The sequence below is a fragment of the Globicephala melas genome, chromosome 3, assembly GCF_963455315.2.
Source record: "Globicephala melas chromosome 3, mGloMel1.2, whole genome shotgun sequence".
NCBI classification, from domain to species: domain Eukaryota; kingdom Metazoa; phylum Chordata; class Mammalia; order Artiodactyla; family Delphinidae; genus Globicephala; species Globicephala melas.
The window spans coordinates 169,204,142-169,231,442 of NC_083316.1; the positions used below are offsets into that span (position 1 = coordinate 169,204,142).

Here is a 27,301-nt window from a genome sequence, read left to right on the forward strand (position 1 = left end):
TGGGCGGGCCGGGCGGGCGGGGGAGGAAGCAAACAGAGGACAGGATGAAGTGACAGGATGAGGCCACAGGGATCTGGCAGGTGGTCAGGCAGGGAGGGCGCCGGGAGGGGCAGGTGAGCCGCTGGCCAAGCAGGAGGTGCGGGGAGGGGTCCCACTGGCTTCCTTCTCTGCTGCGCGGGGCCCGGCTGCCCACTCGGGGATTTCGGAACCCTGACGCACACGACAGGACACGGCCCCAGGGGCCACCTCCCCCAGATCCAGAGAGCGGGAAGCAACCAGCCCCGGCGGGAGCTGACGGCAGGTGGGGGGACACACAGGGTGCACTTGGTACCCTCCAGGCCAGGCAGGGCCGTGCCCTGGCAGCACTGGCTCGGGGACCGAGAGCAGGGAGGCCGGTGTTAGTTACGAAGCAGCGATGCCAGCGGGAGGGCCAAGCTCACCCAAACAGGCCCCAAGGCCCAGCGCCGGGCAGGGGGCAGGCCCCGGCTCATTTTCCTGGGGCAGGGTCAGGGGTCAGAAGTGAAAATGAAGGTCCGGGAAGAGGATGGGCGGCTGGGCGCGTGTCTGGCCCTCTCTTTTGTAACTGGGACCATGTGATCCCTGAGCAGGGCCACCCAAGGGAGATGGCTCCAGGACCCACTATCGGGGGCTCCCTGGCCCCCGGGCACCCACTTCACCCGGGCTCCTGGTTCAGCTCCCTGCCCGCCCATGGGAGGTGTGTGGGGAAGGAGACCCCCAGCTCTGGAGAGAGGTCCCGGGTCCCCGGGGCAGGGCCCCTTCCTACTCTGACGGACGCCACCTCGTCCAGGAGCAGCTGTGCATCCTCATCCTGTGAAGTCGGCAGTGTGGAGCCCACCTGCCCCTCTCGGCGGGGCCCTGGCCTCCCTGAGCACGGAGCCCACCCTCCGCACCCACCACCCAGAGAGAGAAGGTGCGCGTCATGCCAGCCCACCACGGCCAGCCTGGGCTGCCCCGGGACCCAGGGCCTGGGCCTCCCCTCAGGCCAGCGGGGCCGAGCACTTGAGGACTCCAGATGTTTCCCGGGGCACCGCTGAAGACAGGGCCTTGGCTCGTGACCAGATGTGGTCATGAGGCCTGGGCCGGAGGGCCTGGGCTGGATGGTGAGGGACGGGGGTGCTCCCCAACACCTGAGTGTGAGCGTGCTGGCTGGGCACGTGGCCCTGAGTGTTGAAAGGTGAGCACACACGTGTGCCTGAGTGTGAGTGCACGTGCAGGTGTGCACAGGCGCCTTGAGTGTGCGACGTGTCAGCACGAGCCGGTGAGGGAGCAGTGTGCGCGTGTGTGAACGGGTGTGGGTGTAAGCACACGTGGGTTCGTACAGGCACGTGCGTGTGTGTGCACGTGTGAGCACAAGTGGTGGAGGGTCCGGCGACGGGAGGGATCCCGGGAGGACTTACAAAGTAGATGTCTGTGGCGGGCGCGTCCTCCTCGTCTGAGGCCTGGCTGGCAGTTTCCACTTCGACGGCAGCAGAGGCACAGGCCGGGGATGACCCCTCCCTGGGGACACGGGGAAGACACGGGAGTCCTGGCTGGGGGTGCTCTGGACAGCCCGCGCCTTCTCCAGCCCACACCCCAGGACCCTCCCTGCTCCGCACCGTCCTTGACGCAGGGAGTCCAACTGCAGGGATGCATCCTGTCTGACACGTTCTAGTTCCCGCACAAAACAAACAGAACACCCCCAAGCACTGCTGCAGCCCAGGGAACAATGTGCCCACCCCCGAGCAGGCGGGCCCTTCCCCCTCTATTTGCTTCACGCCTGTGGGCAGATCCCCGCCTCACCACTCACTTGCTGGGCAGCCATGAGGACCACGTTCTTTCTCGGAACCTCAGTTTCCTCGTCTGTAAAGTGGGGACACATGGCACCTACCCCCGAGGGGCCAGAACCTCTTTCTCTTTTCTGAGCACTTACTAGGTGCCAGGCCTGTCTGAGGGCCTTGTGTGAATGAACCCACCAAACTTCCACTCGGGAAGGGGGGATGCTGCTGCTGTCCTGTGTTACAGATGAGGAAACTGAGGCTCAGAGTGAAGGTGAGGAACGTGCCCGAGGCCTTGGCTGGCGGCCATGTGACTGGTGACTAAATTTCACCTCCTGGATGAAATGACGAGTTCTGAGAAGAAAGAGCACCTGTAACCGTGCAGAACTGGTTCTCCAGTCACGTTTGAGGGCAACTTGTTTTGTGGGGCAAAGACTGAATGACATTTCCCACCGCGACACTTCAGTTAATGGCAAAAAAGCTGACAGTGGCAGGAACTGGTGCGTGTGTGTGAAATAATAGCAAAGTGCACCTGGGAACGTGTGCTGGAGGTGCTAAGTAAAGTCTCTAGAAATAGAACAGAAATTCTAAAAAGTATATAAAGCAAAAATTATGGGAAAGGCAAGAAGAACTGGATAAGGCAATTACAGAATTAAACAGCCCAAGCAGATAAGAGGCAAGTAAGGACATAAAGGAACCGATGACACCAATCAAGACACTGGACAGAAAAGGCTTGTAGAGAACTTTCCATCTTTTCACAGAGAAGACACTTTTCTCCCAAGTGTCCACGGACACTTAAAAAGGGAATTTTGGGGACTTCCCTGGTGGTGCAGTGGTGAAGAATCTGCCTGCCAATGCAGGGGACACGGGTTCGAGCCCTAGTCCAGGAATATTCCACATGCCGTGGAGCAACTAAGCCCGTACGCCACAACTACTAGGCCTGCTCTCTACAGCCCGAGAGCCACAACTACTGAGCCCGCCTGCCACAACTACTGAAGCCTGCATGCCTAGAGCCCGTGCTCCGCAACAAAGAGAAGCCACTGCAATGAGAAGCCCGCACACCACAACGAAGAGTAGCCCCCGCTCACTGCAATTAGAGAAAGCCTGCGCTCAGCAACAAAGACCCAACCCAGCCAAAAAAAAAAAAAAAAAAAAATAGCGTAATTTTTTGGCTGCATTGAGCGGCATGCGGGATCTCAGTTCCCCGACCAGGGATCGAACCCCTGCCCCCTGTAGTGGAAGCGCAGAGTCTTAACCACCGGGGAATTCCCCAAAGCGTAGACTTTTTTAGGCCATTTTCTTCAGCTCGAAACCTAATAAAGTTAGAAGTACCAAAAAGGTAAACAAAAAATCTTAAACACTTGAGAGACACCCCTAAAAAGCCTTAGTCCAGGGTCTCCCCCTCAGCACTGCTGACATCGGGCAGGTCATTCTCTGCTGGGGGCCATCCTGGGCGCTGTGGGGTGTGGAGCAGCGTCCCTGGCTCCCACCATGATGCTAAGAGTACCCCCGGTCATGACCACCAAAGATGTTCCCAGACACTGCCCACTCTCCTCTGAGGGCAAAATCACTCTCAAGTGGTTGAAAGCCACTATCTTAATTCAAAGAGGAAATAAGAAAAAAATCACTAACCATGCACATGTGAGTCAGTATAAAAGAACTGCTTCACGTCAAAACCCACGGGACACCGCAAAAGCAGTACTCAGAGAAAACTACATAGCCTTAAGGGCCTCGTTATTAAAGAAAAAAAGGAATTTAAGCACTGGAAGAAAGAAACAAGTGAGAAAACAAACCAGAAGCAGCTAGAAAGAAGTCATTACTAGTGAGTTACAGTGAATGAAATAAAAACAAAACACAACAGGGGAAAAGGTAACTAAGTCCCCAACTGGTTCTTTGAAAAGTTTGTAAGTTGCTGTCTCGCAAGCCCCAGCAAAGCTAAGAGGGCGAAGAGAGGAAGGGTGGGAGGGAAAGTAACCTCAGATGACAGGGCGGCTCTGAGCCCTGGAGGAGGCGACCCTTCCCTAAGTGCAAGACCCCCGCTGCTCCCGGCTTCACGCGCTCCCTTCCTCCCCATGCCCCACGCCCCGGAAGCCCCATTCCCGCCCCCAGCTTGCGGACTACTTTTCCCAGCCTGCCCAGCGGACAGCTGGCCACGTGACCACGCTCGACCAATGGGGCCAGAGCAGAACTGGAATGCAGGAACCAGGTAACTGGGACCGCAGGGACTCGAGGGCCACTCACCCCGCATCTTCCTCTTTGGGGACCACGATTTCCACGCTGCACGCGGGCTCCACCTGCACCGTGATCTGCTGCAGGTCCTCCTCCGCATGTGCCTCCTCCTGGGGCCTGGAGGCAATGGGAAGCCGCGCCTCAGTTTCCCTCCTCACCCCCCCCCCCACACACCCCCAGGAGCACCAGCCGAGCTCCAGGCCGGTGCCAATTTCCAGTCCCGGTAACAAGCTGGTAGCCTCCACGAGGTGCTGTCTCCACGCACCATCAGACCAGGGCCCTGAGCCAGCCCAGCTCGCACCTGGTCCCTCTGGCTGTCATGCCCACCTGGGGGCTGCAAGAGTCCACCTGGGGCTATCCTGTGACTCTGGCACCAGCAGAGGCATAATGAGTGAATGGTGGCCTGGATCCCGCCCACCCCCTGGGGGCAGCTAGGCACCTGCCTGGGGCCTGGACTAGGGGGTGAGGTAGTTCTGGGGTTCCAGGCTGAGACCCGTGGTGCAGGTGGGTCAGAACATTGCAGCATCCAGACGTGCAGAATCTCTGGATGGCAACACCAGGGAGCAAAATGGTGGCTGACATCAGAGCAGGTAGCTGGACAGAGGGGGATGCACTTTGCACCAAAGATGTTTTGTACCATGACTTTTTTTTCAACTGGCAGGAATTATCCCAAAAAAACTAATTACAGAAATGCCCTCTTCACTGCAGTCCTGTTACAAGATGAAACAACTGGGAACAACCCAAGTGTCCATGGCCCATTAGAGGGACGGCAACCAGCACATGCTCCACCTGCTCAGACAGGTGACCTTCTGCTGGTAGGTGACAGAGTAAGGGGCAGTGTGCCGCCCAGAGTGCACGCTGGTCAAAATGTGAGGAGAGACAGGCCCGAACGTGTGTCTGCTTGTATATTCACAAATATCTCCGGAAAGAGACAAAAACTCCGTCCGGGGGTTGCTCCCAGAAAGGGGAGCAGGCATGGGGCAGGGGGAAACATCTTAACTATTTTCCTTTTTGTATCTCTTAGAATAAAAATATTAATAAAAAGAGAAAGAAGAACCAACAGGCACGTGTGGGAGCAGGGTCCTCTGGGCAGCCAGGTGGGAGACAGACACAGAATCACCTGAGATATCCTATGCGGTCTAGAGCCTGACTTGAATCTGTGCCCGGAAAGCAGTGGTCAGAGACGAAGGGCTCTGGGTGGGGAAAGCGGGGGATGGACTGGGGCGGGCGGGCGGGCGGGGGAGAGAAAGAGGGAGAGGGCTGGGGTCTCAGCTCACCGGCCATCCTGTCCGGAGGACTGCGTGCGCCGCCTGCAGAGAGACCACAAGGAGGTGGGAGAAGTGGGGCGAGGCCCTGCCCACGCACAGCCCCCCGCGGAGGGACACGTTTGGTCTGCTCACCTGTACCGCGGCTGCTCTGATGTCTCCGAGGGGGACCGCTCTGGGATGGAGAGGGACGTGGAGGACAGGGTCGTGGCGATGGAGGCGGTGGTGGCCTCCTCGAAAGAAGGCGGTGTGCAGGGCAGGAGGTCTGGCCGGCCTGTGGCGAGGAGTGGGTGGGCACTTGCGGGGGCCTGGGAGGCCTCTGGGCTCCACCTACAACTCGGCTCACCCTCTACCACCCATGCCCCCCACTCCCACCTGCCACCCCACACTGTCGTCCCTGCCAGCTTTAAGCGGGCAGATGTGCTCCAATTTCCCCCTGGCATAAGACCTTCCAGTAGCTTCCCACTGCTCTCAAACTGAAATCCGAACCCCTCCCTTCGGCCCCCAGGGGGTCCTGCTCCACAGGCCTCACCTGCCCTCTCCCCCCTCCCGCTCTGCTCCAGACATACAGGCTCCTTGCTGTGCCTCCCACACAACAGGCTAGGCCAGGTCACACCCCAGGGCCTCTTGCACAGGCAGCTTCTCCCTTCCTTGATGCTCTTCCACCAGCCCCTCCCTGCCTGGAATCTCTGACCCAGGGGACGGGAGGGACCTTCCAGAACATCAGGCCCAACCCCATCAAGTACTTCATCCCTCCAGGTCTCTGTGCACCTCTGATATGAAGGGAGCCTGTCACCTCTGGGGCGTGGGTTGCGGGGGGTGGGGGTGGGGGTGGGCGGGGAGGCAAAGTCTATGCTCAACCTTCACTGTGGCTCTTCCGGGGGCCCCGTCCCAGCTGCTCCCCACTTCCCAGCTGGGTTCCAGTCACCGCCCCTTCCCATCCAGGCTAGGCCCAGCTGCAGGGGCTGCTTCCTCCTGTTGGACTGCTGCTGTTGCTCCCTGAACCCCTCCCTTCCCAGCCCCCCAGGGACGACGCCTTGACCCAGGGGCCCCCTTATCTCCCAACTGCCTGCTCACCTTCATCCTCCAGCGTGGGGTAGCTGCGGGCCCCCCGCAGGTCGTACTGCGCGTCCTCCCGCTCGCTGGGGATCTGGCTGGCCGAGAAGGCGGCGGTGGGCCCCAGGGGCTTGACGGCCAGCAAGGCACCGCGGCCCTTCTTGGACGGCGAGGACTTGAGGGCTGCAGAGGAAGGGCGGTTGGTGCTTGGGTGGCAGCACCGAGGCCGGGCCCTGCAGCCCCCTGTGCCTCCGTTGTACAAAAGCCTGGCTGCCACCCCCCCACCCCGCCCCACCTCCAGCCTGTCCCCCAGTGCTCTTCACTCTTGGTGGAGAAAGCCTGCCCTGCTTTCCACCCGGCTTGCCTCGGGAGGTGCCAGGAGCCCCAGGTACCTGTCCTGCCCGTCAAGAGAGATGGGACGAGCCCCCGGGGATCCAGCACTCCCACCCCGGCCCCCAGAAACAGCAGCAGACCAGCAGCTACCAACATCTGCCACGCACTCTGGGACCTCACCCACTGTGTCGCAGCCCACCCGGCCACGGCCCCGCCGCTGACATGGAAGTCAAGGCCTGGGACAGTGGGGCTCAGCACCAAGGGTCTGGCTCCCATGCAGGCTGCAATGGCCTGGGGAACGCAGCTCAGCTCTCGGGGCCCCCAAGTCCTTGTCTGCAACATCAGGGTCAGGGGAGGCGGGTAAACCCCGAGACGCCCTCTGCGCCCCGTCAGGACCTGTCACCACCCTCTCCCAGAGGGCCCTGTGACCTCTGCCCCCAGCATGGCGAGCTTAGCTCCCGCATACAGTAGGCGCTCGGTTTGCCTTAGGTACAGCCATCCAGTCCCTGGAGGCCGGCACTCCCTGGACCACAGCACCCTGAGAAGGTTCCAGGAAGAGATGTACTGGTAAAGGTTAACAACCGGCTCTCTGGGGACAGAGGCTGGGTTTGTGGTATTTGCCGATTTCCATGGTGTAAACGGTCCCTCCACAGTCAACCTCAGCGTACAACTAGATGTCACAGAACGTGGAGCTGTGCCGAGAGCCAGCTGCAGGTGACCGGCGCTGGCTCATGGCCCGCACACATCTGGCCCAGGCAGTGAGAGCAGCCCCCCAGCTGAGAGCCAGACACTGGGCCTGCCCCTTCCCACTGCCTGCGTGGAGCCCCCATGGAGTGCAAGGCCTGGACAGTAAGGCGCACACCAAGACCACCCCCACGCCCACAGACGCTTACTGAGCACCTACTGTGTGCCAGGCCCCGAGCTGGACGCTGGGGACGTGGAGTGACCAGAGTGAACAAGCACCCTGCCTTTTGGGGGTAAGTGAGGGGTTGGGGGGGCCGACGACAGACACGTAGGGAGAAAGACCCCTTCAGGCCCCATGTGGGGTCCGGCCTGGGGTGCACCAGGGTCTGTGACTCTGGAGGCCCAGCACGGACATGGGACCTCCAGAGGCCACCATGGGCCATGGCCACCACGATTGCCCTGCGCCCTCCCCGACGACGCCCAGTTGGGCTGATGACTGGCCGGCTTCCGTGTGGCAAGGTCCCGTTTCCTTGGCAACGGTGCTTCCCCACTGATCGCGTGCGTAAACAAACCTCCCCCTCCTGGCTCTGTACAGATGGGGAAACTGAGGTGCGGAGGGGGCATCACTTGCTCAAGGCTGCGCGGGAAGGAGAGGACTGGGACTGGGCGGGCGCCACCCCCACTGCCCTGTGCCCTGGACCAGGTCCCCGCCTGAGGCCCAAGGCTGGCTGAACACAGGACCAGCGCTCCAGGTTTACCCCGCCCTTGATCTTCCGCCCTCTTCCCTCCACGCCCCCACCCAGAGGGCCTGGGCACTCACAGGAGTTCTTCCGGAAGACCGTGTTGCTCATGAACTTGAAGAAGCGCTCGGCGTAGAAGCTGGGTCGGTGCACAGAGATGGTGTCCTGGGAAGGGAAGTAGGGGCCCGAGGGCAGGCAGGTGTGAGCGCTGTGGCCCCATGGAGGCTCCCGTGTCAGGGGCGGGATGTAGCCTCTGTGGGGAGGGGACCCAAGGAGCAGGTAGGGACAGGGAAGCAGGAAGGTGGTTTCCTAATAATCGCATCTGTAATTTTAACTTTTTGAACCATGTTTCAAAGAGGTAAACAGGTAAGTATCAAAATCAAGAAACCGGAAAGAATCTCTAAAGCAAGGGTAGGGGAGAGCACGGCCCGTGCCTGCTTCGAAAGCTGGGTTGCAGGCCTGTCCCTGTGGCTGAGGGAGGCTGGTGTCCTCGGGGCAGGCAGGCCCGGCGTCCTGCACTCAGGTGGGGGCGGCCCTGGCCACGCACTGCTCCTCATCTGTGCCACGCGGAGACTGGAGGCTGCCGGCCTCGTCAGGATGTAGGGACATGAGGCAGGGAGCCCGGCACACGGTGGGGGCGCGATACGGGCTGGGCCCCTGGGCGGACACCCTTGCTGTCCTTGGGATCCAGTCTCCTCGCCCGCTATGGCACGGTCTCCCTAGCACTGCTGACAGCAGGCCGGTCGTTCTCTGGGGGCCGTCCTGGGCACTATGGGGTGTGGAGCAGCATCCCCGGTCCCCACCCACTCGATGCCAGGAGCCCCCCAGTGTGACCGCCACAGATGTCCCCTGACACCGCCCGGTGTCCTCCCCCGGCTGTAACATAACAGAACCCATCTGGACATGTGGCCTCCCACAATGAACGCTGCACTCTATCCTTGCCTGCGTGGAGGCGTGGCCACATGGCCACATGACCACGTTCTGGCCGATGGCTGGCGAGCTGAGATGAGCTGAGATAACGGAAGAGTCTCTCCGCCCTGAGAGGAAGGGCGCCCCTCCCTCCGGCTGGGGCCAGGGGCTGAGGACAACGCCTGGGGGTGTGCAGCAACACACAGGAAGAACCTGGCCCCCAACACTGAGGGCCATCCTACTGGCCCCAGGATGCTCACACCTGGACGGTTACTTCCATCAACATTTGAGGCTCCTGGGGAGTCGACCCAAATCCTCTGATGGGGGTTGCGGCCGCCCAGCTGTAACCTGGACCTTCTCAGCGCTTATTCCGGAAGGTCCCCCAGACCCTCCAAACGCTGAGTGGTGGGCGGGCTAGTTAGGAGGCTGGATTTTACAGACTGCAGGCACACACACAGCCCTTAGCACTGAGTGAGAGCTGGCCTGCGGGGGGCGGGGGGGCCCATGGGAGGAGAGGCCTCCGCCTGAGGGTCCACAGCTGGACCAGGGGTGCGCAGGCTGCCTCGGGCCCACAGGCAGGCTCTGTTTAGCCCCAACTCTTGGTCCTCACAGTCTTTTACATTCTGAAGTAATTCACTGCAAGTGTTCACGGGTTGGCTGCGCTCACAGGAAAACATGAATTTCAAGCTTTTCTCAAATAACTGAGCCGGTCCATCTAAGCAGGCCCCACCCCCATGGGGCAGCAGGGGTCAGAGTTGTGCAGTATTGCCCCCAGGGTGCAGCTGGGGCCCAAGACGCCCTCCACATCACACGTTCCCAGAATGCTCTCTGCCTGGCCGGCCCCTGACTCTCCGGGTCAGCCTGTCCTTGGGAATCCTTCCCACTCAGCTCGGGGCCCCCCGACCCGCTCCAGGAAGCCTTCGTGTACCACTCACGGATGGCTCGGACCCCTCGTTGAGGATCCTGCAGCTGCCTTGCTTCCTCATCTCAGCCCTGACCCCTTGGCCCATGACTGTGGCTCCAGAAAGGGGGACGCATCTCTCAGCTCTTTAGCACCTGTGCCTGGCCCAGGGAGACGGTCAGTGCGTTTGTGGACGGATGGACGGAATGAACGAACAAATGATGCTCACCCCATCATGGACGAGAGCCTTCCAGGTGTGTTCCAGCTTCTTGATGAACCTGCAGAGAAGAAAACGCCCAGAACGTCAGCCAAACCTTCAGGTCCAGGGGTTCTCTTCTGGGCAAGCCCATTCCAGGGGACACTGTTGATATCTAGGGACGTTTGTGGTTAGCACGGGTGGGAGTGTTCCTGGCATCAAGGGGGTAGAGGAGTCCTGGTCTAGAGCAATGAGGCCACCTGTTGCATCAGCCAGAGGCCACCTCCCCTTTCCTGCCCCCTTGACCGCCCCCCCCCACCTGCTGGCTGCTCCCACCACATTCTCTGGGGGTGGCAGTGGAAAGGTCGTGGTACATAGCCCCCCGTGCGGGACAGAGCCCACCCTTCCTCTCTCCCACGGGCCAGGCTGAGCCCGGCCCCTCGCTGCTGGAGTGAGCGCCCTGCACCATGACCCCCAGCTAGGCCCCGCCTGACACCGGGGCTGGGGAGAATGTTGCCTCCTCCAGGCAGCCTTCCTGGACACCTCTAGGCTGCAGGGGGAAGGAGCCCCTCCCTTGGCACACACCTCCGCCTCAGGGTGAGCTCCCCTCGCCCCACCCGGGGCCTCTGCAGAAACCCTGGAGCTGCCTGCTCCTGCTCCAAACGGGAAGGAGACGCCTGCAGGGGGTGGGGTCAGCCCTCAGGAGAGGAAACAGGCTGCAAACATCAGCCGTCTGATGGGCAAGAGGTGACCAGCAGGCAGAGGAGTCACCCAACGCCAAGTGGAGTTCCCGGCATGGGGTGGGGTGTGGACGGGAAAGGGGGACCGCCACGGCCACAACCTGCCTGTCACGCCTGGACTGTGTGTAACTCCTTCGATAAAAAACTAACAAGAGACGCTCACTGCTGTAAGCGTGCAAAGCACAAGGCACGGGTAACGGAGCTGCCCGTCACCCAAGAGCGTCTGGTTCCTTCGGCTACACCAAGCTCGTGTCCACACTCGAGACCACACAGCACACGGCATCGGCTGTGAGCATTTATTTCTGGAAGTGTAGGAACCTTCCAGAGATGTTGCGCTTCCCAGCCACAGGGTGTTTCCGTCTTGCTCTGTTCCGCCCAGCACTTGGCGCACGGCAGGGCCCACAGTCAGTCAGCTGGCGACACCTCACCCACCACCCAGCCCTGCACTGGCCCTGACCGGGCTCTCACTGGGGAGTGGGGAGACAGGGTGGGGGCAGGCACCCACCCGTGGGACCGCAGGCTGGAGGGGGCACGGGCTCCCACCTGGAGGACCACAGGATGGGGGGCGGGCACCCACCTGTAGGACTGCAGGATGTCGATGATACCAATGTGTAGCAGAAGCCGCTCCCCGCGGCCGTTCACAGCGGGGATCCCGCCCATCCTGGAAAAAGGGGTCAAGAGTATCAGCAGCTGCAGAGCTGCCTCAGGGGCAGGCCTGCCTGTCAGGGGCACAGGTTGGAGGTGGCCTGGAGCCCCGAGCCTGGGGCCCTGGGCCTGGTCTGGGACTTGCAGGGACAGAGATGGAGGGAGACGCAGGCAGGACTGATGGGGCCTGGGGCTTGAGGATCCACACGCTCCCTGTAGATGGCAGCCTGGCTGGACCCTCAGAGGGGGTCCAGGCACCTGGGAACCCCACCCTGGTGAGGGGTCGAGCAGCTCTTCCGGCCAGCTCACCAAGTCAAAGCTGGAGGCCACAGGGTGCAGAGGAGTCCCGGCCATGAGACCCAGATGTGCGCACACCCACACGTGCACATGCGGAACTTGCACACACACGTAGGCACACGCACACATGCCCGCATGTGCACGTGCAGGCTCCCGGGCAGGACCAGGCTTCCAGGTGCAACCTGGAGAGTTAATGGCCTCATGCAGCCCCAGGCTGAGCCTGCCCCGCGCACTTAGCGAGGTTGCACGATGCAGCAGCTGTCCTGCAGTCATTAGGGCCCCAGAGGCTCTGCCAGCCACACTCCACACCCGAGCTCACCTGCACGCCCTGCCATCTCGCCTGGCCTGGCACCAACCCTACGAACGCCACACGGCTGAGCTCCGGGCCAGCTCGTGTCCTCCCAGCCTCAGCCCAGTCAGGGCCCTTCAGCTGGCGGCCCAGTGTGGTGGCCAGGCCGGGGTCAAGCCTCAGCCCGTCCCCCAGCTGGCTGTTGCACCCTGACGGCTAGCCCCACCTCTGAGCCTCCTTTTCCCAGCTGAAGACATGGGGATGCCACCCTCCTCCTCCAGGGCCCCCTACCCCCCAAGGACTGAACAGGGTCCGGAAATGGAGGGTGCCACCAGTTCCCGGCATGGTCAAGGCCTGGTGATGAGGGGACAATCGTGACACCTGTCCACAGCAGCCGTTTCCATCTGGGGCGACTCTGTCCTCAGGGGACAGTGATGCTGTCTGGGGACATGTGTGGTTGTCACGACTGGAGGGCAGGGATGCTGCTCCACCCACCACAGTGCTCAGGACGCCCCAGAGAAAGTGACCCGACCCTGAACGTGAGAAGCACAGGGTGGGTGGTAGGGATACTCTGTGAGTATGTCAGCGACCGCGCCCAAGCCCCCAGGGCAGGACCAGGTCGGCCAGGTGGTGGGTGGGGTCAGGGGACGCACTCCTCTCTGGACCCGGTCACCCCTCACTGCCGCCTGGCATCGCCAGGGAAGGACCGTTCTCAGCCCTGCCCCCGGTGGGTCCCGGGTTTGGTATCTTCCACCTTCTCCGGGGCCGTCTTTCAACACTTTTCCAGCTTTGCTGCCTACGGTGGCGCTTTAACCCACCCTGGGGCCCAGCGGGAGGGAAGGGGATCTGTGCTTCCCCCAGGGATGGCCAATGACCTCCATCTACTGACTGACTGATCTGGACGCCCTGGTCAGAACACCTGGCCGCAGCTGTGTGTCTGCCGTCCACCCCTCGGGGCACGGGGGGCTGGGGGATGGGTAGGCGCTGCTGTCCGCTTGACAAACCAGGAACAGGCCAGACCCTGGACTCGGTCGTATCCCTCTCACCTTCCTCACGACTCCCCCCGCCCGCTTCTCGCCTGGCAAGGGGGCCGGGGCAGAGATGAGAACGGGAAGCCCCCGAGCCCCGCCACCTACGTGTCGTCCGTCTCGATGGCCTCCCCGCGCGCGGCCCCGCCCTGGATGGACTCCATGGCCGTGGAGTAGAGCGCCTTCTGGCCCAGCGGCCGCTTCTCGTCAGCGGTGCTCTGGGCGCCCTCGGCCTGCCGCTCACGCTCCTGCTGGTCGATGTTGTGCACGCCCAGGAGCAGGCTGTAGTCCATGATCTTGAAGCTCTCCAGCACCTGTGGGGCCGGGGGTCAGGGGGAGGCGCCAGCTGCCCCCCAACCCCCACACCCCACCCCCATCTGGGTCTGTGTCCACTCAGTCCCCACAGCCAGGTGGGAGGCCCCATCCTCATCCCACTGGGGACCCCAGCGGTGGGCCTGGGGCACAGCTTCTGACTCGAGGCCAGGCCGCCCTGGCCCTGGTTCAGGAGCCCGGTTCTCTGGTCACCACTCCTGCTGCAGGCCCCAAGGTGCAGCCCAGGACGGGGACATCCGGGCCCTGGGGGTGGGCTCTTGAAAGCCGTGGGGCCCTGAGGTGTCTGGTGGTTTTCTGGGGAGGGGTCTGGGAGCCAGGGTGCAGAGGGGACCCTGGAGGACCCAGGCCTGGCCTGAGCCCTGCCAGGCCTCCGTATCCTCGCCTCTGAGGCCGAAGGGGGCGCGGGCAGACTGCAGTTGCAAGGCCTGCGAAGGGCCTGGCGGGTTTTCTTTTTTCCTAAGAAGCACCTGCCCATGGAGGGCAGCTTGGAGCCCGCACAAGCCTGATCTGAGGTGCGCTGTAAGGTGAGGGCCCTCCCTGAAAACACCAGGCTGCTCCTGGGGCTTTGTTTCGGCAGCAGGAACGCAGCCTGAGGTGGGGCTGGGGCAGGGAGGGAGCGCGTATCTCGAGCTCACACTGCGTCCCCACTTTACAGGTGGGAAAACCGGGTCTCAGAGATGGAGGCCCCGTAATCACGGCCCCGGCCAGGCCCCTCCTCACCAGGCAGTCGCGCTGCAGCGTCTTGACGAGCGCGGAGAAGGTGTCGGCGTCGAGCATGAGCCCCTCAGGCATGTCCTGGATGAAGTCCAGGTCTTTGTAGGTGGGGATGCTCTTTTCCTTCTCCTTCTTGCTGGCCCGCCGCTTGTACGTGGAGCCCTTGAGGTCGAACTTGAGGTGCATCCTGACCACGCGCGGCAGCACGTTGTTCATCACCACCACGCGTATGTTCTTCCCGCCCGACTGCACACAGTACAGTCCGTAGAACTTGGGCAGCAGCGTCCGTGGGTTCTGGTTGAGGTTCTGGGGAGGAGAGGGTCACTGGAGATGACGCCGGGAGCTGTGCCCGCAGCCTGCACGGCACCCTGTCTGCCCCACAGATCTCAGGCCAGAGGCCACCTCCTCAGGAAGCCCACCCTGACCACCTCTCCCAGGCTCGTCCCTCTCTCCACGCCCCCAGCACCCTGACTGTACAGCCAGCCAGATGAGTTCGCCATCACCCCACCTGGAAGAGCCAGGAGGATCTGTTTCTACAGAGTCAGGCCCAGCGAGAGACAGCCTTTCCATAAAGGGCCCCAGGGGATGCTGCCGAGGTGTCTGGGCCTGGCTTCCCACCAGGTCAGACCCAGGTGTCCCACCTCCCCAGCCCAAACTGGGGGGATGGCGGGCATGGCCTCCAGGCGTGTCCAGGGCAGGGGTCAGCAAACTCCGGCCCGAGGGCCAAATCCAGGCCACTTGTCTTTGTACAGTCGGGAGCTAAGAATGGTTTTACACTGTTAAAAAAATAAAAGAAAAACAGCGTCCTGTGACATGTGAACATTACGTAAAGTGCTCACGTCAGTGTCCAGAAGAGAAGCTTTACTGGCACTCGGCCATGGCTACTGGCTCTCGCCTCGTCTGTGGCAGCTCTCTCGCTGCCACGGCAGAGCTGAGCCGTGGAGACAGAGGCTGTCACTCACAAAGCTGAAAATGTTTACTGTCTGGCCCTTTATAGAAGAAGTTTGCTGACCCCGTGAGCTAGGGGAGCCGGGGGTCTCACCCAAGATCATGCACGGCTGGGGTGGGTGGTGCACCCCACAGGGAGAGATGGGTCACGACCTGTGCAGAGCTGCCCGGGGCCTCTGCCCCTGCCCACATCTGTGTGTGTATCAGGACCCCCGCTACTGCAGGCTAGCAAGTCTGAGGCTCCTGCTCCCACCCCCGCCCAGCGGCCCAAATGCCAGCTGGCAGCCAGGCCCACCTCCCCAGCGCCTCTCTGAGTCACCGGCTGTTGAGACACGAGGCGCGAAGCCATGATTTCTAGGACCCGTGACTCAGGGCAGTGGGCTGGGGGGATGGCCAACAGGGCCCAGATGGCTGTTCCTGCCTGCCACGTGAGGGGGTCCTGCGGGTGGGGCTCAGTGACCCAGGACGGCCTGCCTGGAGGGGATGGTGCCCAGGGTGGGTGGTGCCGGGGTGTGTGTGCGGGGGGGAGGGAGATGCCGGTGCCCGGGGGTGGGGGGTAGTGCTGGTGTGGGGGGACTAGTGCCCACGGCTCCTCGGGCAGAGGGAGGAGGAGGGTGTGAGGTCGGGGGCGCTGGGGCTGGAGGGGCACGGCGCTCCCACCATGTAGTAGCCGGGCAGCAGCTTCTGCAGGAACTCGGCCTCCTTGTGCATCACCGTCTTGATGATGAACTCATCGTCGCTGGTGACGTAGAACAGGGAGCCGCTGGCACCAGGGTTGGACAGCTCGATGAGCGGCTCATTACACAACGAGTACTGAAAAGGGGGGCAGCGAGTGGGCGGGGTGCTCACCAATCCCCACCCCCCCAGGGGCCCAGGGGCTGGCAGGCAACCCCGAAACTGGTCACCGTCAGCTCCATTTTACAGACAAGGCCACTGAGGCTTGGAGAGGGGGACGGTCTCGCCCAAGGCCACACAGCAAGGATTTGAGCCCGGGCTAAGCCTGCAGCCTCAGTGCTGACCCACTAGAGTGTGTTCCCTCTCCTGTGAGGGACAGACACCTGGCCATATGGGGAGCCGACACACCTGGCCACGACTTGCCTCCCAGCCTCCCTGCAGCTACGACGGTCAGCTCTGACCCGTGAGCCGTAAGCACAGGCTGCCGCGTGGGACTTGGGAGAGGCTCTCTAAACGGGTGGCAGGAGCTGGCGCACCTCCTGTCTGAACCCCTCTCTCCGCCCCACCTGGAACCCCGCAGCCGCACTGGACCACGTGGTGACCTTGGGGGTGGAAGCCCAGCACCGGGAACGGCAAAAACAGAAGCTGCGTGCCTGGTGAGCAGCCCCACCCCGGCCCCCCGGACACCCTGGCCCCTCCCACCTCTCTTCCCCACCTCCTAGTCCCTGACACCCACGTTCCACCTCCGCGATCACTGCCCATCGTCCCCGCGCACCCCCTCCGCACCATTAGATGGTAAGTTCTAGGGAGACAAGGATATCTACATGATTTGTTCACATAACAAAAGGGGTTCCCAGCACATACTTCAGTGCCTGGCACAGAGTAGATGCTCACTTGTTAAGCAAATGAATGAAAAGCAAGGCCTGCAGGCCTTTTCAGCTGAGTCAATGAAGTACTTTTTAGAGTTGAGGCTGTCTGGGTCAGGTTTTCTGTCTCTTGCACCCCCCAAATCCTAACTGAGTACCGCTGGTATACACAGCGTGGAGGACGGGCCCCCTTTCCTATCCACAGAGAAAAGCAGGGAGACAGACACAGGACCCCACTGCCCTAGGCCCAGCTCCTGGATACAACTACACCTGACGCCACAGCTGCCCCTGGATGTTCAGGCCCCTAAGCCAAAGGCTACCCTGTGTCCACAAGCACTAGGTGTGGGGGTGCTCACAGTCGGAGCCCACTGACAGCCAACCCTGGATGCCACCCGCCATCACCCCTTCCGAGCACGGAGCAGGACTGCACTGCCTGGCTTCTCTGGGGTGGGGTGACGCTGTCTGACAAGCACTGGCCAGTGAGCTGTGAGCACAAGTGGTGGGTCATCCCCAGGTTGGAAGATGTAAATGCTGCTGTGTGCCTTCCAGAACTCTCCCTCTGCCTCGGAGGCCAGACGTTTGGGGTGGGAGCTGCTTCATCAGCCTAGTGTGCCAGTGATGAGCACAGCCCCTAGTCAACCCAGGGCGGACACAGAGTGTGAGCAAGAAACACACCACTGTCATTTTAGGCCACACGGATGCAGGGGTCTGTTTCTTACCCGGCATAATCTGCTCCGTGCTGACTGATACATGCTGTTCCCAGTGCTCCTGTTTCTCACGTATTACTGACTCTCAGGAGCACCAGCAGAGGCAGACTCAGGTCCAAAGGAGGAGAGGGGCCTTCCTCAGTCCCTTGACCAAAAGCCAACTGCCACTTTCTCAGTACTACCTCACACCCAAGCATATTTCCAGGCACCCCCTGGTCTGCTGGTGCCTGACCTCAGCCTTGAGGGGTAGGAGCCGGCAGTTTTATTGCCCCCACTCAGTGTGATGGAGGCAGAAGCCAGCTCATACGGCAGTCAGCACAGTCAGGATATGCCAGCTAACAAGCAGCCCCCAGACAGCACTCACAGTGCGTCTGCTGTGGGTCAGCTGGGGCTGTGTTCTTCGCTGTCACTCAGGGGCCCAGGCGGGGGCCACCCCAAGTGAGGCACTAACACTTCCGGCATCTCTCCTGGAGTGGTGGGGGGACAGTCAGTCCAGCCCAGTCTTAGCACCGGGGACACAGCAGTAAACAAAACAGTCCAAATCCTTGGCTCCTGGAGCTGACATTCTTTTTTTTTTTTTTAATTTATTTTATTTTTAGTTTTGGCTGTGTTGGGTCTTCATTGCTGTGCGCGGGCTTTCTCTAGTTGTGGTGAGCGGGGGCTACTCTTCACCGTGGTGCGCGGGCTTCTCATCGCGGTGGCTTCTCTTGTTGTGGAGCAGGGGCTCTAGGCTCGCGGGCTCAGTAATTGTGGCGTGTGGGCTTCAGTACTTGTGGCTCACAGGCTCTAGAGCACAGGCTCAGTAGTTGTGGCACACGGGCTTAGTTGCTCTGCAGCATGTGGGATCTTCCTGGCCCAGGGCTCTAACCCGTGTCCCCTGCATTGGCAGGCGGGTTCTTAACCACTGTGCCACCAGGGAAGCCCTGGAGCTGACATTCTAGTTGAAGCCAGACAGATAAATAAAGTAATACACAGTGTGTCAGATGGTGACAAAGGGCACAGAGAAACATCCCTCGGTTGAAAGGCAGACGTGCTGGAGGCAGTTACGGTGATCAGGTGGCCAGGAAAGGTGTGTCCCCTGAGGAGCCAACATCGAGCAAAAGAATGTGACTGAGCCTGTGCAAAGGCCCTGAGCGCGTGCAGATGGTGGAGGACAGCATAGGGAGGAGGCCGGGTGGCCAAGGGGATGGTGCAGCGGAGTTCGGTTGGGAAGGGAACCAAGGAGGCCAACCTTTATTCCGAGTGCGGGGACAGCTAGGGAGTGACATGGTGTGATCTGTGCCTTAAGAGGCCCCTCTGGACTTTGGGGGTGCGAGCCCGACGGGGTGCCCAGGTGGGCGGGGCGGGGGCTGGCCAGGGGCATCGGTGGAGGACGAGGAGTGGCCAGATTCCGATGCATCCGACAGCAGGGCTGGCCGTGGGAGCAAGAGCAGCTCAGGGAAGGCTCGGACGGGGGCAAGGGGCGTGCAGCTGCGGCCACAGCCATTGTCCATCCCCGCTCCGCCTGTAGCCACTAGCCACAAACATCCACAGCACAGAGGCCCCGCCCAGGTGCCCCGCCCTCCTTGCGCTCCGCCAGGCATGGGCCCGCAGCCACCGCCGGGCACCTCTGGGCACAGACTACAGTGAAGCACCCTGCAGGAGAGCAGGGACATCGAGCGGAAAAACCCAGCAGAAGGGAGTGTCCAGTTCTGTACAGGATAGATCTACGGGAGGAGAAAGTTCGGGAACCAGATGGCTGACAGCAGCTGCCCTGGTGAGCAGCTTGGTCGGGGCCGTGGGTCTTGGGCCTCACTAGGCGCCACTGCCGAGGGGCAGGCGGGTGACAAGCAGGGGCTCCTGAGCCAGGTAACCCACCATCAGGACGGGGTCATGGGCAGACGACCCCCGATTCAGGAAACAGCCCGCCACCCCACCCCACCCCCATGCCCTGCTGTCCTGAGCTGAGATTAAATGACATTTAACCCCAGGAGAGCACAGGGGTCTCACAAGGGGTGAGAGTGACTATGCACAAAAAAACTCGGGCCTGGTGCCTGCAGCTGGGGCGGGGGGCGGCAGCCAGGGGCCGAGGCCGTGACCGTGGAGGAGAGGGGAACCCCGGGGGAGGCAGAGCCGGCGAGGGAGGCGGGGACAGTCCGGGCGCCCGGTCCATCCCTGCCCCGCCGCGCGGGCTTCACTCCTGCAGCTCGGAGCAACCCGGCCCACAGGCTGAGGGGCTCCACTTGCCCTCCGCACGGCACCCACTTCCTTGCCGTGTTTCCCAGCTTGCTCCCCGACGGCCGACCCCAGCAGGCTCCCCGAGGCCCTGTCTGCAGCACCCCCAACCCCTCAGGCCCAGGATGGACACGCCTTAGGTCTGAACCTTCCAGCGAGTTTCCAGCCCGCCAGGGCCCCGTGGCCCAGAACACCCAGGCCATCTCCGCCCTCCTGCTGCCATTCCAGGCTCACGCTCCCATTCCAGGCTCACGCTCCCATTCCAGGCTCCCGCTCCCTCCGTGGCCTATGTTGGAGGCCGCAGGGCTGCTGCCTGCCTGTCCCTGGCGGTGTTGGTGGGAGTGGAGGTTAGGGAGAAACGAGAACACTCCCCGTCTGGGAGGAGCAGGGAGAATGAAGTTGAAGGTCGCCAAGGTGGGGCTGGGTGACCTCAGACGTCTGAGGTCCCTACACTTTACTTATCAAGTTCGAGATCAGGCCCCAGCCATCTCCGTGGCCCACCTCTGTGGACGTGGCAGTTCCACTGTCCACTCCCTGCTAATGGACACCGAGGCCATTTCTCCCCAACTGTGAACAAGGCCATAGGTCTCCCCTCCCGGTGACATGACAACACAGAGTCTGGGTAACCGGCGTCCTTTCTGCTGTAGAACCGCCAGGCTGCACACGAAATGCTCCTCCGCGCGCCGCGGGGCTCGCAGACGAGGGAAGCTCTTCCCAGGGCTGGGATGGGGGAGGTCGCGTGGGACTTGGTGACTTCTGGGCACTGACCGGGCAGAGCTGGGGAGCCCCAGGTCACACGTGTCCCCGGCCGGAGCAAACGCTGGGCCTCCAGAAGGACGTGGCCCCAGCTCAGGGCACAGCCTTCCCACAGATTAAGACCCGAACGGGAGCAATCGGAACACGGTCAAGGCCCCCCACACCCACGGATCGGGCCTCCCCGGAGACGGCAGGTGCCAGGAGGTCAGACGTGGGCGTCTTCGCAGACGCCAAGGCCTCCACGTGCAAAGTCACAACGTGTGACCAGGCGGGCCTGGAACAGACCAGCCGGACCTTCTGAAGTGGAGACTCTGGCCGATGACCCAGACGCTGCTGCCGTGAAGCCCCATCTGGACGTGACCTTCAGGAGTCCTGACAGGGATGCGAGGTCAGAGGGTCTGGCCTAGGTTTTGTTTTTTCTAACTTGAGAGACTAAAACCACAGCGGAGCCGGGAGGACAGAGTCCAGGCTGGTGGCCAGGAGCACAAGCATGGCCGGTGACGGGACAGTCCCTCCAGGATGAGTGCACAGAAGACTGTAATGTCTGGAAGGAACAGACGGCCCGGCCAACAGCCAGCGAGAACCAAGTCCGGCCCGCCCCGACTACAAACTGAGCAGGGAGCCCGGCGACGCTGCACCCACGTTCCTGCCCCACAGAGACCAAGAGGCAACAAACAGGTGGTGATCTGAGCCGGCGAGCCTGGGCTGGAGCCGGGGGCTGGCGACGCAGCAGCAGCCGAGGACACACTCACCAAGTAGTCATCCGGCCGGATCCCAAAGAGCTCCCGGAAGTAGCGGAAGGCGACAGGCGCGTAGGTCTTGAACCTGAAGTCCTGGAAGTGATGGGCGGGGGTGAGGTTGCTGCCTTCACTGCAGAGGAAGCAGGGGGGAGGTCTGTGAGGGACCTGCCTGCCCAGGCCCAGGCTCAGCCCCAAGGTCCCCAAAGAGCCAATCCAAAAAGCAACACGGGGCTCCCGATGGGACAAAGGGCCATGGCCAGCCTCGGGCTGTCCCCCAACAACCACCCTCCCTTCATCAGCAACAGAGCCCAAAGCATTGGGTGTACACATGGCTGCCCAGAATAAGACCACTGCCAGCCTCTCCCACAGCCTGGTGTGGTCAGGGAGCTGTGCTCAGCCAATCCCCTGTGAGTGGAGGAGAAATGATGTGGGTCCTTTCCTGGTCATGCCCTTAAAGGGCAAGGGCATGTGCTCTCCTTCTCCTCCTTCCTGCTATTGGAATGTAGGTGTGATGGCAGGAGCCTAGGCAGCCCCCGGGGGCCACTGGTAAGTAAAGCAGCATATTGAAGATGCTGGAGAAACCAGAAGGAATCCGGGCCCCCCAACATCACGGAGCCACCTGACCAGCCCTAGACTATCAGTGTGTGAGTGTGTCGCGCGCAAGCGCGCGCGCACACACACACACACACACACACACACACACACACACGAGAAACAACAAACTTCTGTCTTTCCCTATTTTTAAAAGTCACCATTACATTGCGTCCCTGTGATTCAGCAGCAAACTAACATCCTGACACAGGGCTGGACCTCAAAACCAGGAGACCCCAGGAGGGACCAGTGCTATTTTTGGCAGAGAAAGGAGCTGAGAGAACGGGAAGACTATTTCCTAGCACCGCTGTCTGCGAGCAGGGCGAGCTGCTGAAGGCACGGGAGCTGCCCCAGCAGGCCGGGCCAGGTACCTGGGGAAGAAAATGCTCTCCACCACGTAGAAGTCCTGCATGAGCACGTCGCGCTCCGGCTTGGAGCTCAGGTTGCCCACGGTGTAGCCAATGCCCAGCTGGATGGCCCCCTTCAGGGTGGAGGACGTGGTCTGTGGAGAAACCCAGCCACATCAAGACCCCCGGGGCCGGTCCCTGGCCCAGCCCTCGGCCGCCAGGGTGAGAAGCAAGGTGGGAGGCCCCCTTGGGACAGGGGGGCGGCATCTGGCCTGTCGCTCAGCCTGCACAACCACACAGCAAGGAAGTGGCCTGGCTGAGACGCCAACACCACCTGGCGTGGCCCCAAGGCCTGTTTTCTATCCAGGTTCTAGAAGGTTCCTACATCTCAAAACTGCCCCAACACAGCAAGGGTCTTTGGGGGATTTTGCCAGGGTTTCCTTTGCGGGGAGGGCACAATACACAGCAGTGCCCAGGCTGCACTTCCGAGACCAGGGTTCCATCTGTCCACCTTCAAGGGGCTCTGCCTCTCTATTCCTCGGTCCCCACCCCGGTCGAGGATGGAGGTGACAGCGTCAGCCCTCCCGGGGCCACCCTCATGCCCGCCCACACTGGAGAAGCACCAGCTGCCTGTCCATCTGTCAGCACCGCCGCTCATGTTACTGTCACTGTGAGCCCTAAGCAACGTGCCCACCACTGAGGAAAGACACCTCGGCCCCCAAGCCACTGACTCTGGTCCCCAGCACCCCCACTGCAGGAGCAAGCCCTTCCCCAGCACCCACCTCTCTTCCTGACACCCCCCGCGAGCCACTCCCTCAAGATGCTACTGACTGAACACAGTTCTCCAGAGAAGATATGCAGACAGTCCACAAGCACAGGAGAAGGTGCTGAACACCACCAGCCACCAGGAAGATGCAAATCAGGACACAGTGAGACGCGCTTCCCACGTGCTGGGAGGGACAGAACCAGATAGACAGACAACAAGCACCATGGAGGCCCAGAGAGTGGAATCCTTGTGCTCGGCTGCTGAGAATGGAAAAAAGGGCAGCCGCTGTGGACAGTCTGGCAGCTCCTCCACTGGGTTACATATGGCTCTCATGGGACTCAGCAGTTCCACTCCCAGGTGTGCAGCCCAGAGAGAGAAGCACAGTCCACACGAAAGTACACAAACCTTCACAGCAGCACTACTCACAACAGCCGAGAAGTGGAAACAACCCAAGTGTCCATCGATGGATGGTAGATACACAAAATGCTTCCCCCTCCACACACGCGATGAATGCTTCCCCCTTCATCACTCGGCCATGAAGAGGGGGGAAGCCCCGACACTCGCTACAGCGTGGACGGACCCTGAGAACACGATGCTCAGTGAGAGCAGCAGACGCAGAAGGACACACAGGGTGTGATTCCACTGACAGGAAACGTCCAGAACAGGCAGATCCACAGGGACAGAGAGTGGGTTCCTCATTGTCAGGGGCTGGGGAGGGGGTGGAGGAGGCGAAGGGGTACGGGGCTTCTCTTGGAGGTTAACAGAAATGTTTTACAGTTGACCGTGGCAATTGCTGTACAGCTCTGAATACTCTAGAAACCACCTAACTGAACACTTCAGAAGGGTGACTCATAGGCTGCATGCACTGGCTCCCAGCAAAGCTGGTATTTTAGGAGGCGCAGCAAGGCGGGGGGAGGGCGGGGACCAGAGGCAGCGGGGCCCAGGGTTGCCTCTCACATCCCTGGTCCGACCCCTCCTCTCCTCAGCCCCACTTTCAGAGGGAAGGGAGGGAGCTGTGATTTCCTCTTGCCCAACGTCACACCCAAGGCCACAGATGACTCAAGGAGCCCGGCAGGTGGTACAGCCTCAGAGCACCTGCCGGCAACCAGCAACCGAGAGCAACTGTCTCCAGCCACCTAGTCTCCAGCCACCTACGGCCGCGGCCCACACCCGACCTTCAGGGCCCGGTGCACCCACGAGGATCCCTCGTCCCACCCCCGCCGATGGAGGGCAGAGCAGGAACCTTCTTGTAGGTGGTTTCGCCGGATGCGTCCACACCCCGATGACCCAGCTTCTTCCCGTGGCCAGGGCCCGGCTGTCCAGTCATCAATGGGGCCTGCAGAAGAGGAAGCAGGAAGTGTTTAGAACTGGCAACGAGGTACTGCTGCAGGGGCCAGAGTGCTCTAGAAATCCTGCCGAGAAGGGGCTTCGTCGCCGCCCGGCCGGAGCCCAGGGCGGGGGCCGCTGGGGGCGGGATGCAGGGCACTCGGGCTCCACGCCCGGGGGGCCACCCCCAGACCAGGACTGCTGGCTCCTCTAGAAAGCAGGAAGGTCGGCAGCCCCGGCCCTCTGCAGGCGGGGGGAGAAGAGCCCCAATTTCAGGGTCTCCCCCAACCTGGCACTGCTGACTTGGGGCTGGTCACTCTGAAGGGGGCGTCCTGGGCGCTGTGGGGTGTGGAGCAGCATCCCTGGCCCCCCCCACTCGCTGCCAGGAGCCCCCCAGTTGTGACAACCACAGACGCCCCCAGACATGGCCAGGTGAGACCCTCTGGGCTGGAATGACTGCAAACAGCATCTCCTCCCTGAGGGAAGAAGTCCTGCTGGCCTGGGAGCAGGCTGGCTCCTGCCAGCTCCAGGGGACACATGTGGCATCCCAGCAAAGTCGTGTGGGAGCCGCTGGCCCCCGTGTGTGACATCACAGGGGGAGGATGGTGGATGGGGCAGTGGGGCCTGGAGGGACACAGGTGCCAGCTCAGGGCCGGGGCTCCACGAGTCACAGACATTTAAGAAGCACCTGCCGCCACCTGAAGGGCTCAGACCAGCCTGTTCTGCTGACCGCCAGGGGCCAGGCTCCGCTCAGGGAACGTTAGTTGCCAGCCCTGCTCCGCACCCATCTCTGGCTCCCCACTGCCTGCGGCCTGGACGCCCTCCGGGACCCCAGCAGGTGGACAAAGCTCACCTAAGAAGGACCTGAGTGCCCAGCTGCGTCCTGGGAGAGGAGCCTGGCTGGGAGGGAAGGCAGACACCCGGGCAGGGCGGGGGCTCCTGTGCACCTGGGTTGCCTCTAACCCGCTGTCTGCGGCTCCTTGGACAACAGGGCTCACAGACGCCCCTCGCAGGCGGCCTCCGGGAGTGACCGGAAACTGACCAGGGACTGGGCGCCAGGGGCTCACGCGAGCGGACAGGACTGGAGGGACCCGGACAGGTATGTGGGGCTGCTGGGGCGCCGTCCTGGAGGCGCGGCTGGCGGGCGATGGCACCACCCTCTCCAGGTCCCTTCCGCCTCCCCGCTCCCTGGACAGCCCAGGGTAGAATCCTCGGGGCCCTCCCGCCCGCCCCACGCCTCCCTGAAACTCAAGACGCTGGCGGGACAGACACGTTTTCACCATCTGACGACAGTTGCTTATTTGCTTGGCCAGCATCTGGGGCCCAGAGAGGTGCAGGGAGATGCCCGAGGCCACGGAGCAGGATGCGGGCTGGGCCGGGCACTTCCGGTCCACCTTCGGGAGGCAGGCCAGGGTGGGGCCCATGGGACACTCACCTCCACTGGGGTCGTCTTCTTCGGGGCCGAACCTGAGGGGGAGAAGGGAGACTTCAGTCTGGTCATGGAGGTGCCACCATACACACACCCTGCGCCCCTGGCAAGGCCGTGAGGACCCCACATGGCCAACGGCCTGGGGACGTGATGCAGACGGGCTGGACGAGGGGCCCCGAGGTGGGAAAAGCTGCGGGAGCGACCACCACAACGTGGCCGCACAGACGGGGGGTGGGAGAGGGGAAACGGCACAGCCCACCGCCAGGAGGGCCCTGGGCGAGGGCAGGTGGTCGTCGCAGGGATGGGGCAGCAGCAGTAGGTGGCTGGGGCCCAGGCTGGAGTGACGGCGTGGCTCCCGAGGCAGCCGGGCCAGCCAAGGATGCTGCCTGGCTCCCAGCTGGGGTCTGGGGGGCCCAGGAGGCTCACGTGGGGAGGCCTCAGGCCCATCACTGACCCCTCTGACCTCGGTGTCCTCACCCAGAAAGCAGGCTTCTGCTGAGGATTATCTGTTCAGTGAGTGTGATCAGCAGATATCTGTCGCCCCAAGGATGTCCACATTCTGATCCCAGAATGGGCTTTAAAGGTGGGGTTAAGTTGAGGCCCCTGAGACGGGGATGACCCTGGATTCCCTGGGGGGCCCAGCGTCATCACAGAGTCCTTATAAGAGGGAGGCAGGAGGGTCAGAGGCAGAGAGAGACGGGAGATGCTGCGCTGCTGGCTGTGAGGATGCAGGAGGGGCCACGAGCCAGGGGTGCGGCGTCTCTAGAAGCTGGAAAGGCGGGAACCGATGCTGCCCTGGAGCCTCTGGAGGAACCAGCCCTGCCCACGCCTGGATTTAGCCCCGTGAGGCCCGAGTCAGACTCCTGACCTCCAGGACTGTCAGAGAACCAATCTGTCTGGTTTCAGATCAAGTTTGTGGTGATTTGTCACAGCTGCAACAGGAAACTCAGACACCAGTATCTACCAGGTGTCAGCTTGGAGAGGGGAGGCAAGTGGTGACCAGGACAGCCCCGTCCCCCGCCTTCAAGGGCTCACAGCCCAGGGGGAGCAGAGAAGGGCCTGGACAGTGCAGCGAGTGCCAGCAGGATGACTTGGGGTGACAGGTGGGGGGTCAGATCAGCAAGGGAGGACTTGGGCTTTTACCCCAGGGAGGTGGGAGTCCTGCAGGACCGGGGGTGGGAAACACACCGGACCTGACTCAGGTGCCCTCTGGTGGCCGTGGGAGGACAGACAGGGTAAGGACAGAGCCGGGGACCAGTGGGGAGGGGACCGCGCTGGTCCAGGTGGGAGATGATGGGGTGGACCAGGGTGGCTGCTGTGGAGGGGTGAGTGAGAAGTGGGAGGATTCTGGTTAGCTCTGAAGTCAGGATAGACAGGCTGTGTGCACTGGGGGCGGAGTGAAGAAAAGTGAGGAGTCGGGAATGACTCAGGATCTTGGAGCGACTCACAGAAGGAGAGAGCTGCCTCGACCAAGATGGGGGACCCAGCAGGAGCAGGTTTGGGGGGTGGTTGGGTGCAGGGCGGCCATGCTGAGTGCGAGAGCCCTGTGAACCCCCTGCGTGAAGACATCAAGGGGCAGCTGGACCCTGAGTCAGGAGCTCAGGGAGGCCCAGGCTGGAGACAGGGCTGTAGGCAGCTGCCCGGGGGTAGATGGGGTTCGAGCCCCAGGAGCAGACAAGGCCATCCGGGGAAGGTAGGGGTGGGGGAGGAGAGACGCCCACGGAGGGGGGTGGGGGGAACAAGGGCAGCCGGGGAGCAGCAGGCCCAGGTCAGGGGTCAGAACACCCACTCTATCCACCCGG

At 62.1% G+C, this 27,301-nt stretch overlaps 1 protein-coding gene across 5 annotated transcripts in view; it reads right to left on the bottom strand.

Annotated features, from left to right (window-relative positions):
• The window catches only part of PIP5K1C (phosphatidylinositol-4-phosphate 5-kinase type 1 gamma), a 60,165-nt gene that overhangs the window by 5,869 nt on the left and 26,995 nt on the right, over window positions 1-27,301 (bottom strand). For 4 of the 5 annotated variants that reach the window (XM_030845844.2, XM_030845842.2, XM_030845840.2 and 1 more), the window contains exons 2-16: window positions 25,506-25,537; window positions 23,988-24,080; window positions 22,003-22,133; window positions 21,053-21,170; window positions 15,743-15,895; window positions 14,141-14,440; window positions 13,196-13,401; window positions 11,406-11,489; window positions 10,122-10,170; window positions 8,163-8,247; window positions 6,347-6,508; window positions 5,405-5,543; window positions 5,282-5,314; window positions 4,017-4,121; window positions 1,419-1,518 (exon numbers count right to left, since the gene is read on the bottom strand). In XM_030845844.2, coding sequence (XP_030701704.1) covers window positions 1,419-1,518; window positions 4,017-4,121; window positions 5,282-5,314; window positions 5,405-5,543; window positions 6,347-6,508; window positions 8,163-8,247; window positions 10,122-10,170; window positions 11,406-11,489; window positions 13,196-13,401; window positions 14,141-14,440; window positions 15,743-15,895; window positions 21,053-21,170; window positions 22,003-22,133; window positions 23,988-24,080; window positions 25,506-25,537 — 1,790 coding nt within the window. Of the gene's footprint in view, window positions 1-5; window positions 1,519-4,016; window positions 4,122-5,281; window positions 5,315-5,404; window positions 5,544-6,346; window positions 6,509-8,162; window positions 8,248-10,121; window positions 10,171-11,405; window positions 11,490-13,195; window positions 13,402-14,140; window positions 14,441-15,742; window positions 15,896-21,052; window positions 21,171-22,002; window positions 22,134-23,987; window positions 24,081-25,505; window positions 25,538-27,301 lie in introns of those variants that run through there. The other variant, XM_030845839.2, reaches the window with a different exon arrangement.